Consider the following 14,493-nt stretch of genomic DNA (forward strand, 5'->3'; position numbering starts at 1 on the left):
CGACACCGTACGCGTAGAATTAAAAAAACAAAAGTAGTCTATGTGTTCCAGACTATCCTCTACATCTATGACAAATTTTTATCGAGATTCGTTCAGCAGTTTAGGCTACCAACTCTAACATACATCCATCCTATGATTATTAATCAAATAAAAAAATGGGACCAACCAGCAAGCAATACCTTTCGGATAAAAAAAGAATTATCAAAATCGGTCCACTAGCGGCTGAGTTATGCCGTAACACATATAAAAAAAATAAAAAAAAACATACAGACGAATTGTGGACTTCCTTCTTTTGGGAAGTCGGTCAAAAATATACTGTAAAAGGTGACATGATCAAGAAGGGAGTGATGACTGAGATGACGGATGATAGAGTGCTTTGGAGGACGAAAACCCGGTGCGCCGACCCTACGGAGTAGGATAAGGCAGGGGAGATGATATTGGTCAAAAATATACTGTGATTGACATCTTACGACACGATGTAGTGTGTTTACGCTTTATTATCTATACTATTATAATAAAGCGTAAACACACATTTCTTTGTTGCTTAAGATGTCAGCAATTACAGCATATTTTTGAATATTGTTTTTATTAATAAAAAGCCCTACACTTACTTTAGTCAATATATTTCACGCCATAAACTAATGGGGTTAATATTTTGTATAAAAACCATAATGTCGGAAAGAGACCATACTGCCAACATCAAGAAAGAAAGATTGCTAAGGTTTGTCATGTCATTTTGACATTTGCTATTGATAATTTGACAAATGTAAACAATAAAATGAATTTTTCATAATTTCATGCGGATGAAGCCGCATGGCAACAGCTAGTATTAGTATAGATTACATCATCATCATCATCTCCTTATCCTACTTCCGTAGGGTCGGCACAACAGGTTTTTGTCCTCCAAATAACTCTCCTCCAAATCATACTCTCTCTCTCTCTCTCTCTCTCTCTCTCTCTCTCTCGTATTAGTATAGATTGCAGTGGTTGTTTATTGACATTATATCTCACACACACAGAAGACAGGCGTGAAATGGAAGCAATTCCGTGTTTCGTCTGATGATTGTGGTGCCAGAGGCCTAATTTAAGTCCCTTTCTCTTTACCACCCTTTTCTTTTAAGGAGAGGTTGGGAAGAGGAAGTGGATTTGACGGTGGAGGAGATGCATAGGAAGGGGAAATATCCTCTTTATGTGCGTCTCCTCCTCCGTCGTATAACAGTAGGCAACGCATCTGCAATGGCGGATGTCTATGGGCAGCGGTCGCTTCGCCATTTTGGCGGTTTCAGGTGGCCGCTTGCTCGTTTGATGCAAAAAAAAATATCTGTATATTTTGTTTATATGGAGCTTCCATATTTATCTGTTTTTAATGTGTATTTCAGACGACACTGGTGAAAAGATTACAGTCCGCGGCTGCGGGCTGGACTCGGGGACTGCTACCACCGACACTGAGATCATTCGTATGTCTCACTGCGGACGATTCTACTACGATGATAGGTATGAAAATACTACTTACACCTTTTTAGAGCATAACTAAACTGTCGCACAACTGTTTAGTCGCGCTTTGATTTCTATGAGCTCATTTATTTATTTATTTATTTTATTTAATACTTTTGCACATATACAACAAAGCTTAAATTAAGTAACGAAGTAAAGAAATCGCTAAGAGCGATTTCTTCTAGGCAACTTAGTGGGACAGGAGAAGCAAGACAAACACACAAGGGTATTTAAGAGATATAACACAAACATATAATATATAGCGTAAACACACGCTTCTTTGTTGCCTAAGATGTCAGCAATTACCTCATGTTTTTGAATAATTCTTTTTTTTAATAACAAGCCCAACACTTCCGACACGCTTTAGGCTATATTTTTTCACCCACCTAAAACTTAAGGGGTAAATATTTTGAATAAAATCCCTAATGTGGGAAAGAGACCATAAGATGCTGCCAACATTAAGGAAACAAGATTGCTAAGGTTTGTCATGTCATGTCATTTTGACATTTGCTATTGATAATTTGGTAAATGTAAACAATGAAATATTTTTTTTATTATTTCATGCGGATAAAGCCGCACGGGAACAGCTAGTATAAAATAATTCGCAAAATTAAGCGCCATCTAGCGCCCAAATGGAACAACTTTGGATATAGAAAAGTTGGGGCAAATCGTCATATTTTCGACAAAGGAATCTGTGGTAGTACAGATCTTTTCCAGACATCCTGTAGATGGGATTTTAACTCAGGATCTACAACAGTAGCCCGTACACCAATAGTCTATAGGCATTTAAATTCAAATATCTTTCAGGTATGTACACGGCTGCCTGCAGAGTTGCAACGACGCGGACGCCTGCAACTCCTCTGACGTCATCAAATCACAATTGATACTGGCAACTCTATTATTGATGACGTCACTCAGCTAACGTCAAATGTAATTCGATTTATGTAACTCGTGCACGATAATTATAGTCAAATATCTAGCCTATCGTTATAAGCAAAGATATTTAAACATGTATAGACGAGGCCGTGAACAATTTTGTTTCACTGGTACTTTCCCTGATAGGTACTATACCAGTTGTCAAGTTTAGTGTCACCTCGTGTATTGACATGTAATAAAAAATATTACTAAATTATAATAAGCGCCATCTTTTGTTATAAAATAAACTAAACAGTGTTACAAAATAAAAATAAAATCGAAATTAGTTTTGAGGATCTATCAATAGATGGCGTTAAGATCATATGAAAAATGTCTCAAGTGAAGTTTCAATGCCTCCTCTATATATATATTGAATCTCTTTGGTTCAACATATGTGAAACGTAGGGAATAAAATTCACAAATAAGACAGCTGTACAGCGAAAACTTGTCTATTGACAGGACGCTAGTCAGATGACATTTAGAGTAGTATAGACCTACAAGGATCGTATCAGCTCACTGTACTTCCCCACTAAAGGGGAGTTTTTTTAAGAGGGGAATGCGTTACGCATCCCAGTTGTCTTAAGAACACACTGGGTATGTGGGACTCTCTCCTCATCCCTAATAAAAAGGACGTGGAGCCTACCCACTAAACCTCTTCTGGTTTCGTGACTTTACTGTTCACCGAATAAATAATTGAACACACGCCCGTTGGTGACTGGTTGTGATCTCCTCAGCAACTCAACTGAGGGGAAGCGTACTCTTAATTAGTGACTATGTCATAGTCAACTACACTGCGGGACTTCTCACATATTGAATGATGATGTCAGTTGTAAATTTAGTGACCTATGTCTTGAAAACGTCATATTTTGACCAATAAAGGAGCAACTGCACGGAATGTCGACTTCATAATTTCCAAGTTCCACAGAAAAGCTTACCTCGTTTGCTTAAATCTTAAAATTGTCCCAAATTGTAAAGATATAAAAATTTACATAATTAAATTGCAAATTAGTTTTTCGTTTAGTTTTGTTTTCAACATATAATTTCAAAAGTTAGCAATTTTTGCTTACTGGTAACACTAAAAACAGGTGTTCTGTCAATGTCAAAAAGTTCCATAAGACCCTTGTAGGTCTATATCTTTGTAGTAAATCATAATCGTAAATAAAATACGCATTATTTCTCGCCATATCAATGTATTTAATTATTCTAGATTTAAGAAAAATTATTATGAAATTGTTTTATACACTGTTCTAAGCTTTATGGAAATGGAGTAAGCAAAATAAAGAAATAGTAAATATATTTGTATTTTTCTTTACAACCCAAATATTAAATTTCAAAATGTGCAATTAATTTATTCAGTTCTATGTTCTATCATACTAATATTATAAATGCGAAAGTTTAGATGGATGGATGGATGTTTGCTAGCGTTTGTAGCCTAAACCACTAAACGGATCTCGATGAAATTTTGCATGGATGTGGAGGATAGTCTGGAAGATCACGTAGGCTACTTATTTTTGTTTTTTTTTAATTCCACGCAGACAAAGTCGCGGGCGGAAGTTTGTACTAATATAATAAAGCGTAAACACACACTTTGTTACGTATGATGTCAACAATCACAGTAAATTTTTGAATAATTCTTTCTTTAATAAAAACTTACAACACGCTATATGCTATATATTTTCACTATAAATTTATGGAGTGAGAAAATTGGAAATAATAGCTTTGCTAGAAAGGGACAAAAACTACAAGCCAATAACAGCAAAGAAGCAAGATTGGTTACTTAAATTCTCAGCCAATAGCAAAGGCCTTCATTGTCATTTGAGTATTTAACAATAAAATAAAAGTTTTTTTTATAATTTAAATACAACATAACTAGCAAATAGTTATTTTAAGATAAAGAATAAATCAAAAACAATCATATTCAAAACCGTTTAATTTTAACATTTCACAAAATTCGAAAAAAACAATCACGAAGTAATATTTGAATTTCAAAACAATTCTCTAACAAATCAAATACTTTTATTGTAATATTTCTCAGATCTTGTTTCCCCTTCATCGGAAGACTGTTCAGTTCCCTCTTGTGCTGTATCTAAGGAGATAAGGAAGGTGTTATTTCGACTTCTAGAGAGTAAAACCCAATAGCTCTCAAATAAAACGCGGTATAAACTTGGTATAATTAAGATTTGTACAATAGTTTGTCTAAATAAGATAGATTAGTTTGATAAATGACGCACATGAAGTATCGAATTCAATTTTGTAGGTAAATGCCGTACTTAATAGACAGGTATCGTAGTGACGTAACAAACACACAGCGAACAATTTTGAACTATCGATATTCGGTTATTTATTTTCTTATTAACGAATTTAGAGGACAATTTTAGTATTGATTACAGTGTAGAGAATTTACCGATGACAGAAAAAATAGCGAAATCCAATTCCAATACGTACGGCTATTAGTAATAAACATTTATTTACTTCCATTATTTGTTATGGTCATTAATAATTTGAGAAAACAGTGTTTTTTTTTTTTAAAAAATCCATAAGTTATAACTATAAATCTATCGATTCCAACTTCTATAAGAATAAAAATCGAAAATCGATAAGATTCATGACTTATTACACAATCCATCCCTACTAAATTTGAAATGAATTGTCAAACTAATCTAAATTATTTAGACACACTATAATATTTGATTATACTTATTTTATTCCTAAGTTTAACTTTATAACGCGTTTATTTCTAAGGCTTTAAGTTCTAAATTATAATTGAACTTCGACTGTTCATCAAACTGTCAGAACTATGTGTCTACTACGAACGAGCGGTCGCCCGCAAACTTAGCATTGGACCACATGTTACGCCATTTTAGAGCGCGGAAATAAAAAAAAGTAGACTACAGGCTACCTATGAGCTACCCTTTAGTGAAAGTCGGAGATTACCCGGAACAAACGCGGCTTGCGGACAGACAAACAGAAAAAAAAATTAAATGCGATTTTGGTTATGAGCAACGCAAATTCATCATCTTCCCGAAATCTGGAATTTTTCCCTTTGATACAAACAGACACTCCAATTTTATTATTTGTATAGATAGACAAGCTGTCTCCCGCGACTCCGTCCGCGTGGAATTAAAAAAAAACAAAAGTGAATAGCTTATATGTTCCAGACTATTCTCAACATCTGTACCAAAATTTTATTCAAATCCGTTCAGCAGTTTAGGCTACAAACTCTAACAAACATCCATCCATCCAGATTAAATCAAAGCTAGTGTTTTTAAATTATCTGTATTATAAACATGATATTACCAGATCTCTCCGTATCATCAAATTGTTCTGGATTGGAGTCACATTTGCATCGCTTGAGGTCCTCCAACGCTCGCAGTTGTGAGGGCAACATTGTCGATATATCTTCTGGGAGAACTTTAACAAATTATTAAAACAATTTGTACAGAGAAATAAGAAAAAGTTCTTAAGCTCATATAGAATAGTAAAATCAGGCTAAATTTTAAAAAGAAAATAATAACAAACAGCAAGGCTTAATTTTAGTCTCTTTCCCTTTCCATCCTTTTCTTAAGAGGAAAGGATGGGAAGGAATGGATTTGACGGTGGAGGAGATGCATAGGAAAGAGAAATATCCTCTTTACGTGCGTCTCCGTCAATGAAGGGTAGGCAACGCTGCAATTGCGGATGTTTATGTGCAGCGGTCGCTATACATTTCTGTGGATTCAGGTCGCTTGCGAGTTTGCCAACTTACATTATAAAAAAATTGATCAACTCTAATGCAACATAATAAATACATTTAAACAAATAATACAAATAAGAAAAAACTAGTAATAATGAAAACTAATAAAAAAAAAATTGCAGAGAACATAACTAAACATACATAGACTTAGAATGTCTATGCGTTACAATGCACAACTGATAGGGCCTCTGCTCAACTTTGTTAGTACCCCTTCACAATTCTATCTTAACTTAAGCTATTCTAAATTAATTTAACATACTGATAATCAAATTAAAACAGTCAAACTATACATATTTTGAGACACTTAGAGCCTATCCCACCACTGGCTGATAGAAACTCAGATAGCTAAGTAACGTCATTGTCAGGTAGAGTACCAAATTGCGATATTTGCATCACATATTTTACACTGGTGTTACCAGACAATTTACAAGTATTGTGGGACAGGCCCTTAAATTCTGATGCCTATAAGATTGCAAGCGACGTTTACGTAATTGGGTATTGTTACGTTGAATATTCTTTGATAATAAGCTTTTTAATTTATGACAAATTTTATGATTTTTGATACTCTTTGATTGTTATATAGAATCGGTTTCTATGGTTATGTTGTTTGGAAAAGTCAGAACTTGAATTAATAAATTATTAAATCGTTTCAATTCGCAACAGTATTTATTTTTTTCATTTGGAAGTTATAGTAGAATGGCCATAATTTATCCAAAAAAATCAACAAATTTGATTTTAAACATTTGATCTACGATATTTTGATTATGGGAATGGTGATGAAAACGATGATTATGGTGATTTTACTCACCAAACTCCTCATCACTCGCAGTCCCTTCACCTTCACATCTGCACGTTATATCAGTTGATTTCTCCTCAGCACGACGTCGGATCTCAGAAGGTAATTCTTTTGGACCTATATAGAAGATAATTTTACTATATCATACTAATATTATAAATGCAAAAGTTTAGATAGATTGATGGGATTATTCCCAAAAGTCACCCGGCTCTGTCCCCATGTGAGAATGAAAAGTTTCATCCGTCCCACTTTTTAGTCCTCCAATCACCAATAAGGCGACAGATGTAAGTGTTATGAAATAACAAATTCCAACCTTCCCCTCGCGCTAGAAGACTGATGAAACTATTTACTCTCATCTCTCTCCACGTGGGGACAGAGTGGGGTGACGGTTGGGAATAATTCGATGGATGGATGTTTGTCAGAGTTTGTAGCCTAAAGAGCTAAATGGATTTCGATAAAATTTTACATAGATGTAGAATCTGGAAGAACACATAGGCACAATTTCTTTTTTTTTCCACGAGGACGGAGTCGCGGGCAAGATCTAGTATAAGCGAAAGGGTCTTCTATAACAAACTAGCTTTCGCTCGTGACTCCTTTCGAGTGGAATTAAGAAAAACAAAAGTAAGTATATGTGCTCCAGACTATCCTCTACATATACGACTTTCATCGAAATCCGTTAAGCAGTTTATCAAACTCTAACAAACATCCATCTATCCATCGCATTTATAATAACCAAGATAAGATACTGGCTGTAGAAAAGTAACCGACAGTTCAGAATAAAATATGTGTCTGGAAACCTGGCAAATAATAAATACAATTAAAACTATATATAAATTATTTTAACGTTTACAACAGCACTAAAATCCTTCGGCACGCATTCATATGTACGTGGAATTACTTCAACTTCACGCCTTCATATGTACGTGGAATTACTTTCACTTCACGCCTTCATTTGTACGTGGAATTACTTCAACTTCACGTCTTCATATGTACGTGGAATTACTTCCACTTCATGCCTTCATATGTACGTGGAATTACTTTAACTTCACGTCTTCATATGTACGTGGAATTACTTCCACTTCATGCCTTCATATGTACGTGGAATTACTTCAACTTCACGTCTTCATATGTACGTGGAATTACTTCCACTTCATGCCTTCATATGTACGTGGAATTACTTCAACTTCACGCCTTCATATGTACGTGGAATTACTTCAACTTCACGCCTTCATATGTACGTGGAATTACTTCCACTTCACGCCTTCATATGTACGTGGAATTACTTCCACTTACCGCCTTCATATATACGCGGAATCACTTCCACTTCACGCGTATATGTATGAAGAGCTTTACAATGAGATATTAAAACTCTACCACTGTTAATATAATACTTACAAGTTGATTTTGGATACGGCTCCGTCCTGCCGAGAGCATCAGAGATCCTCCTCATCATGAAGTAACGCTGCTCCGGATGCCGGACTGCTGGCGACAGCACTCCCATCGCACGGTTTATTGCTACGAATATTAACGGTCGTATGAAAACTTCGATATTACGGAATTTTAACCCTAAAATGCATGATTTTTTTCTTTTTAAATACCCCAAAATTGAAACGGGTAGTAAATTGAACATAGATCAAGGGAAATATATTTTTTTAAATAATCTATTGGGTGTGGAAGAGAAGACTGACGTATAAATGCATCATCATGCAATTAATGATTAAAAAGTAGGTTATAACATTCCCGCATGTATAAGCTACCCTCGTGTGAAAGACCCGATTTTTTTTATAACATAAGGTGGCAAACGAGCAAGCGGCCATCTGAATTTTCCGACGGAGGAGGAGACGCACATTAAGAGGATAGTTCCCGTTCCTATACATCTTCGTCAAATCCACTTCCCCTTCCCATCCTCTCCTTATAAGAAAAGGGTGGCAAGGAGTAAGGGGCTTAAATTATGCCTCCGGCACCACACTCATCAGACGAAACACGGAATTGCTTCCATTTGACGCCTGTCTTCTGTGTGGTCGTGGTATTACTGGGGGTACTACCACTGTTAAAATCCGTTAAAATTATTATTATAGCAATAAAATATAATTTAAAATTATCTCACCATCATCAACCGCCTGCCTCGCGTCAATAAGTACTTGATATTTCTCATACAAATCCTGTTTGAAGTCTAACTTAAGAGCTTGCAGGTCAATTCCTCTTCTTCTTGATATTGTCACCGCTGGAAATATAAATATATTTATACTAACTTTCGACCGCGAGTTTCCGCATGGAAGTAAATTAAAAAGTAAGAAGTGTTACAGACTCTACACCTACAAACAACCATTCAAATTTTCACATTTATAACTTTACTAGCTTTCGCCCCTGACTTTGTCAGTGTGGAATTAAAAAAAAACAAAAGCAAGTAGCCTATATATTCTTCCAGATTATCCTCTACGTCTGTTCCAAATTTCATCCAGATCAGTTCAGTAGTTAGGCTACAAACTAACATCCATCCATCTAAACTTTCGCATTTATATGTACATATAAGTAAGATATAAAGTTTTGATAGAAATAAAAATAATGGTTGTTATTCTTTGATAAAAAAAAGTTTCTATTTTTGGATGAATATTTTTGAAAATACCATGGTTTTACGTCCAGTTCATATCTTACTAATATTATAAATGCGAAATTTTAGATGGATGTTTGTTAGTTTGTAGCCTAAACTGATTAACGTATATCGATGAAATTTGGTATAGATGTAGAGAATAGTCTAGAAGTACATATACTGGGTTTGTTTTTTTTAATACCTCGCGGACGCAGTTGTGTGCGAAAGCTAGTAAACAAACATTTTTCGTATGAAAGAAACATTTTTACATATAAGTCTACTAAGCGCCAATAGCCTAATGGTTTGTGGTACGGAGTACCGATCTTGGGGTCGAGAGTTCGAATCCCGCCACTCGACTTGTGAACCATATCCTAGCATAAGCCTACAGCTTAGTTGGAATGGTTAAAGGAAATATTAGTAACAACAAAAATCTACTAATATTTTCAATAAAAAAAACTAAGTACTTGTAATATATTGTGTTAAATGTAGGCAGGTTTGTCTAATCTACCGTCAGTTGATTTATAATAAATCAGTCCCAAACCAACCGCCGTTTCATTACCACTTACATCTATACTATTAATAAAGCGTAAACACACACTTCTTTGTTGCCTAACATGTCAGCAATTACAGCATATTTTTGAATATATTTTTTAATAAAAAGCCCTACACTTACATCACGCTTTAGGCTATATATTTTCACGTCGTTAAACTTAGGGGTATTTTGAATACAAATCCTAATGTGGGAAAGAGATCATAAGTTGTTGCCAACATCGCAAGCAAGGTCGCCATGGTTTGACATCATATCATGTCATTTTGACATTTGCAATTATGAAATTAACAAATGTGAACAATAACATGAATTTTTCATAATTTCATGCGGATGAAGCCGCATGGGAACAGCTAGTATTACAATAAAATAACTTACCATCATGTACTATATCATTTAATTTATATCTCAATTCGTGTTCAAGAGGAATCCTTTCATTGAAAGATTTATCCAATTGTCGAGGACGACCTGAAAAAATAAATAACCTCGTTATTTACTATTATTTATATAATAATTTCTCTCCTTCTGTTAATTAAAAATCATGTAAAAAATAATCTACCTACTAGCTTATTACTCGCGAATTCGTCCGAGTTTATTATGTAAATATATAGATTTCTTGCTTTCGCTCGCGACTCCGTCGGTGCGGAATTAAAAATAGCCTATGTGTTCTTCCTGTCAAATTCTCTACATATATGGCAAATTTCATCGAGATCTCTTTAGCCGTTTAGGCTACAATCTCTAACAAACATCCATCTAATCTTTCGCATTTATAATATTAGTAAGATGTTACTCATGATAACGTAGCTTTTTTATGATGAAAGAATTTGAAATTGTCCCAGTAGTTTTTGAGTTATTTCAATGCATACAAAAATACAAATCTTTCCTTTTTATATTAGTATAAAAATATATATTAATTAGACAAAAACATATTTATCTATATTTATATTATAAAGAAGAAAGATTTGTATTTTCGCATGTATTGAAAAAACTCAAAAACTACTGGGACAATTTAAAATTCACTTATCAATAAAAAGCTACGTTAAATATAACAAAGGCTACACATTTTTATTATTCTTTACTCGAACTCCTGACACGAACGAAATCGCGAGCAACAGCTAGTATATTTAGAATCCCACTTTACCTAGCTTAATTACAAAGCCAGTGGAATCATATACTTACCTAAGGCCTTCTTCCACCTCGCATCATCCCGTGAGATGGTAGCTATCGGCTGTAGATCCAACTTGCAGCGTCTGCAGCGACACAGGTCGTCTAACAACGCGCCACAACGAGTACAAGTGTCTGCAACAGACAGATTATTTTATTTCACTTTTATTATTATCATCGCTATATTCTCTTCACTATAATCAATACTAGAATTGTCCTCTAAATTAGTTAATAAGAAAATAATAATTTTAGTTGAGTTCTATAATTATTTAAACCGAATATCGATAGTTCAAAATAGTTCGCTGCGTGTTTGTTTCGTCACTACGATACCTGTCTATTACATATGGCATTTTCCTTCATAGAAATTGAATTCGATACTTCATATACGTCATTTAACAAACTAATCTATCTTATTTAGACAAACTACAGCATGAAATAGCAAGGGTTTATCGAAGAAACGTCTAGAAGAAATTAATTTTCTAGATCCATTCACCTTTTTCCACAGCAGATTCATCAATTAGTTTAAATATAGTTCTTCTAGCAGCTTCTATCTTACTCTCCTGGACCGCGGAGATGCGATGTCGTGATGCTGCCTTGTGTGCCTCCGGCAGCAGGAACTGCTGAACTAATTCTGCCACTAATTCATTCTGTTCTGCTGTAGACCTGGAGAATTTTTTTCAATATCTATACCAATATTATAAAGAGGAAAGATTTGCATTTTTGTGTGTCTATACTGATATTATAAAGTGGGAAGATTTTTATTTATGTATGTATTGAAGTAACTCAAAAACTACTGAGCCGATTCCAAAAATTTCCTACAAAAATAAATAAATAATAGCAAGATACTTACATAGATCCATTATTTCTCATAACTTCATCGATTTTATCAGCTTTGTTCTGCGCCATCTTGACTGCATCTTCTTCACTCGCAAGTTCCACTCCTTCTTGAATTATCTCTTTTAGATATGCGTCTACTGTCTCTTGAGTCACTCCTAGAACCTGAGTTTACATTTCTTTCTGGATGTTGCTCTCGATTACGTCCGCGTAAAATTAAAAAAAATAAAAAAAAAACAAAGCATGTTACTCAATGATAACGTAGCTTAATGGTGAAAGAATCTTCGAAATCGACCCAGTAGTTTTTGAGTTATTTCAATACACAAAAATACAAATCTTTCCTCTTAATGATATTAGTATAGATATAGATTTAGTAACATAGGCTACATTTTTTCTATTTTTTAATCACGTGGACGAAGTCGCGAGCAACAGCTAGTGTTAGAGATTCCCTTATTGTTGCCATGTTTATTTCCCGTCACCGCACACAATGCTGTCTTACCCGTTTGAACATCTCATCATGTTCTCGTCTTCTGTGCTCTTCTTTCTGTCTTCTACCTGCTTCTGCTGCTTCTCGCATCGTCTTCTCACGTACTAAAATAAGAAAACGAGAAATGAGTGATTCTAATTTCTATAATTTTAAATGCAGCAGTAGCTTTTCATACAATGAATTTGCCAAAATGGCGAAATGACCGCTGTCCAGACAAACGGAGAAGGAGACACACATAAAGAAGATATTTCCCCTTCCCATGCGCCTCCTTCACTGTCAAATCGACTTTCCCTTTCCATCCTTTTTTTATAAGAAAAGGGTGGAAAGCGAAAGGGACTAAAAGCTTTTCATAATAAGGCAAAGGATTAAAATGGAAAACTAAACAATATGCATTAAAAATAAATTGTAAAAACTCACAAGCAATAAGTATAAACGCGTGATGTTTTCTTTCTTCTTTCAGTCTTCGTAGTTCTTTCTCTAAGAAGTCTAAAGCAGCAGCAACCGCCCCTCCGCATAACTCGTCTACTAAAGCGGTCACTGCGTCCTCCTGCAAATATTGATGGAAACTTCTAGAAACATTGGAACGTTAACTTATATACATATAATAAAACTAGCTGTTTCATGAGATTTCTCCCGCGTGAAATTATAAAAATAAATAAAATGCGTAACCTATGTAACTCACAGTTAAATTATCTTTTTTCATGGTGAAAGAATTTTCATAATCGACCCTGAAGTTTTTGAGTTATTTCAATAGATATACAAATATAAATATTTCTTGTTTTTAATGTTACCTATGTATGTAATTCACAGTTAAATTACCTTTTTAATGGTGAAAGAATTTTCATAATCGACCCAGAAGTTTTTGAGTTATTTCAATACATAACTACACAAATATAAATCATTCCTGTTTTGAATATTAGTATAGATTGTTACCGTGTAAAAGCGAGCCTAGTTAAAGTTTTTTTAAGACCGAAGCCATTAAAATTCAATAGTTTATTAACCTTTTGTTCAGTCTCCGTACGTAATGCTATATGATCTCGTGCCCTCGCTTCCTCTCTAGCGATACGAGCTTTATCTTCTTTCTGAAGACCATGAGTTGTCTTCAATTCTTCTGTAAGTTCAGCTGCACGAGTACGACCTTCGAACATCTAGAAGACAGGACTATATTATAGAATCCTACTCTATTTTCCTTCTATCATGCGTTTTTCTCATTCCTTTTAACACTAGGGGACCTACTTCTAGAATGGAATCATCATAATCTCCCTTACCTTATCCTACTCCCTTAGGGTAGGCACCGGGTTTTCATCCTCTAAATAACTCTATCATCCGTCCTCTCAGTCACTCCCTTCTTGATCATGTCACCTTTCATACCATCCATCTCTTTCTATGTCTACCTCTACCTGTGTACCACACTCACAACTAACATCCTTCTTGTTTCTAGAATATTGAAATTTTCTAGAAAAATATAAAATTGTATGTAGAACTGAAATGAAAATTTGTGAGATTATTTTCTGACTTACCAGATTCTGTACTGCTCTACCTCTTATAATCTTCTGGAGTAGCAACGCGTGCTGATGATTATCTTCTTCATCATCATCCACAGCTTCAACTTCTGGAGTTGGTGGACGAAGGTTGGTGACTTGACGACGCGGCTTCAACACACGGAGTGGACCCGCTGCCGTTAAAGTTGCGCCTAAGCGAGCCTCTAAAGGGAACTTGTTATTAGTATTGCGTAAACGTAGTAAAGATATTAAAATGTATAGACGCAACAGTGGAAAAAAAAGTTTTTTTTCACCGGTACTATATCTGTTGTCAAGTGTATTGCCACCTAGTTTAATGAAACATTTACAAAATTATAATAAGTTTTTAGTCTAAACGGCTGAACGGATATCGATAAATTTTAGACCTTAAGGATAGTGTGGACACATAGGCT

General features: G+C 34.8%; 2 protein-coding genes across 3 annotated transcripts in view; one reads left to right on the forward strand and one right to left on the reverse strand.

Annotated features, from left to right (window-relative positions):
* LOC106103299 overlaps positions 1–2,634 on the forward strand; it is a 3,410-nt gene extending 776 nt beyond the window's left edge. Inside the window, exons 3-4 of the mRNA XM_013283033.1 lie at positions 1,363–1,494; positions 2,302–2,634. Coding sequence (XP_013138487.1) covers positions 1,363–1,494; positions 2,302–2,416 — 247 coding nt within the window. The 3' untranslated portion in view covers positions 2,417–2,634. The remainder of the gene's footprint in view (positions 1–1,362; positions 1,495–2,301) is intronic.
* Positions 2,635–4,370: 1,736 nt separating this feature from the next.
* The window catches only part of LOC106103297, a 10,593-nt gene continuing 470 nt past the window's right edge, over positions 4,371–14,493 (reverse strand). The window contains exons 2-14 of one of the 2 annotated variants that reach the window (XM_013283027.1): positions 14,081–14,265; positions 13,562–13,708; positions 12,978–13,107; positions 12,573–12,664; positions 12,090–12,238; positions 11,733–11,902; positions 11,255–11,374; positions 10,454–10,543; positions 9,046–9,162; positions 8,334–8,453; positions 6,951–7,055; positions 5,707–5,811; positions 4,371–4,495 (exon numbers count right to left, since the gene is read on the reverse strand). In XM_013283027.1, the coding sequence (XP_013138481.1) occupies positions 4,416–4,495; positions 5,707–5,811; positions 6,951–7,055; positions 8,334–8,453; positions 9,046–9,162; positions 10,454–10,543; positions 11,255–11,374; positions 11,733–11,902; positions 12,090–12,238; positions 12,573–12,664; positions 12,978–13,107; positions 13,562–13,708 (1,425 nt within the window). In that variant the 5' untranslated portion in view covers positions 14,081–14,265 and the 3' untranslated portion in view covers positions 4,371–4,415. Of the gene's footprint in view, positions 4,496–5,706; positions 5,821–6,950; positions 7,056–8,333; positions 8,454–9,045; positions 9,163–10,453; positions 10,544–11,254; positions 11,375–11,732; positions 11,903–12,089; positions 12,239–12,572; positions 12,665–12,977; positions 13,108–13,561; positions 13,709–14,080; positions 14,266–14,493 lie in introns of both variants that reach the window. The other variant, XM_013283026.1, reaches the window with a different exon arrangement.

Source organism: Papilio polytes, unplaced genomic scaffold (assembly GCF_000836215.1).
Source record: "Papilio polytes unplaced genomic scaffold, Ppol_1.0 DF823824.1, whole genome shotgun sequence".
In the NCBI taxonomy this organism is placed as follows: Eukaryota; Metazoa; Arthropoda; class Insecta; order Lepidoptera; family Papilionidae; genus Papilio; species Papilio polytes.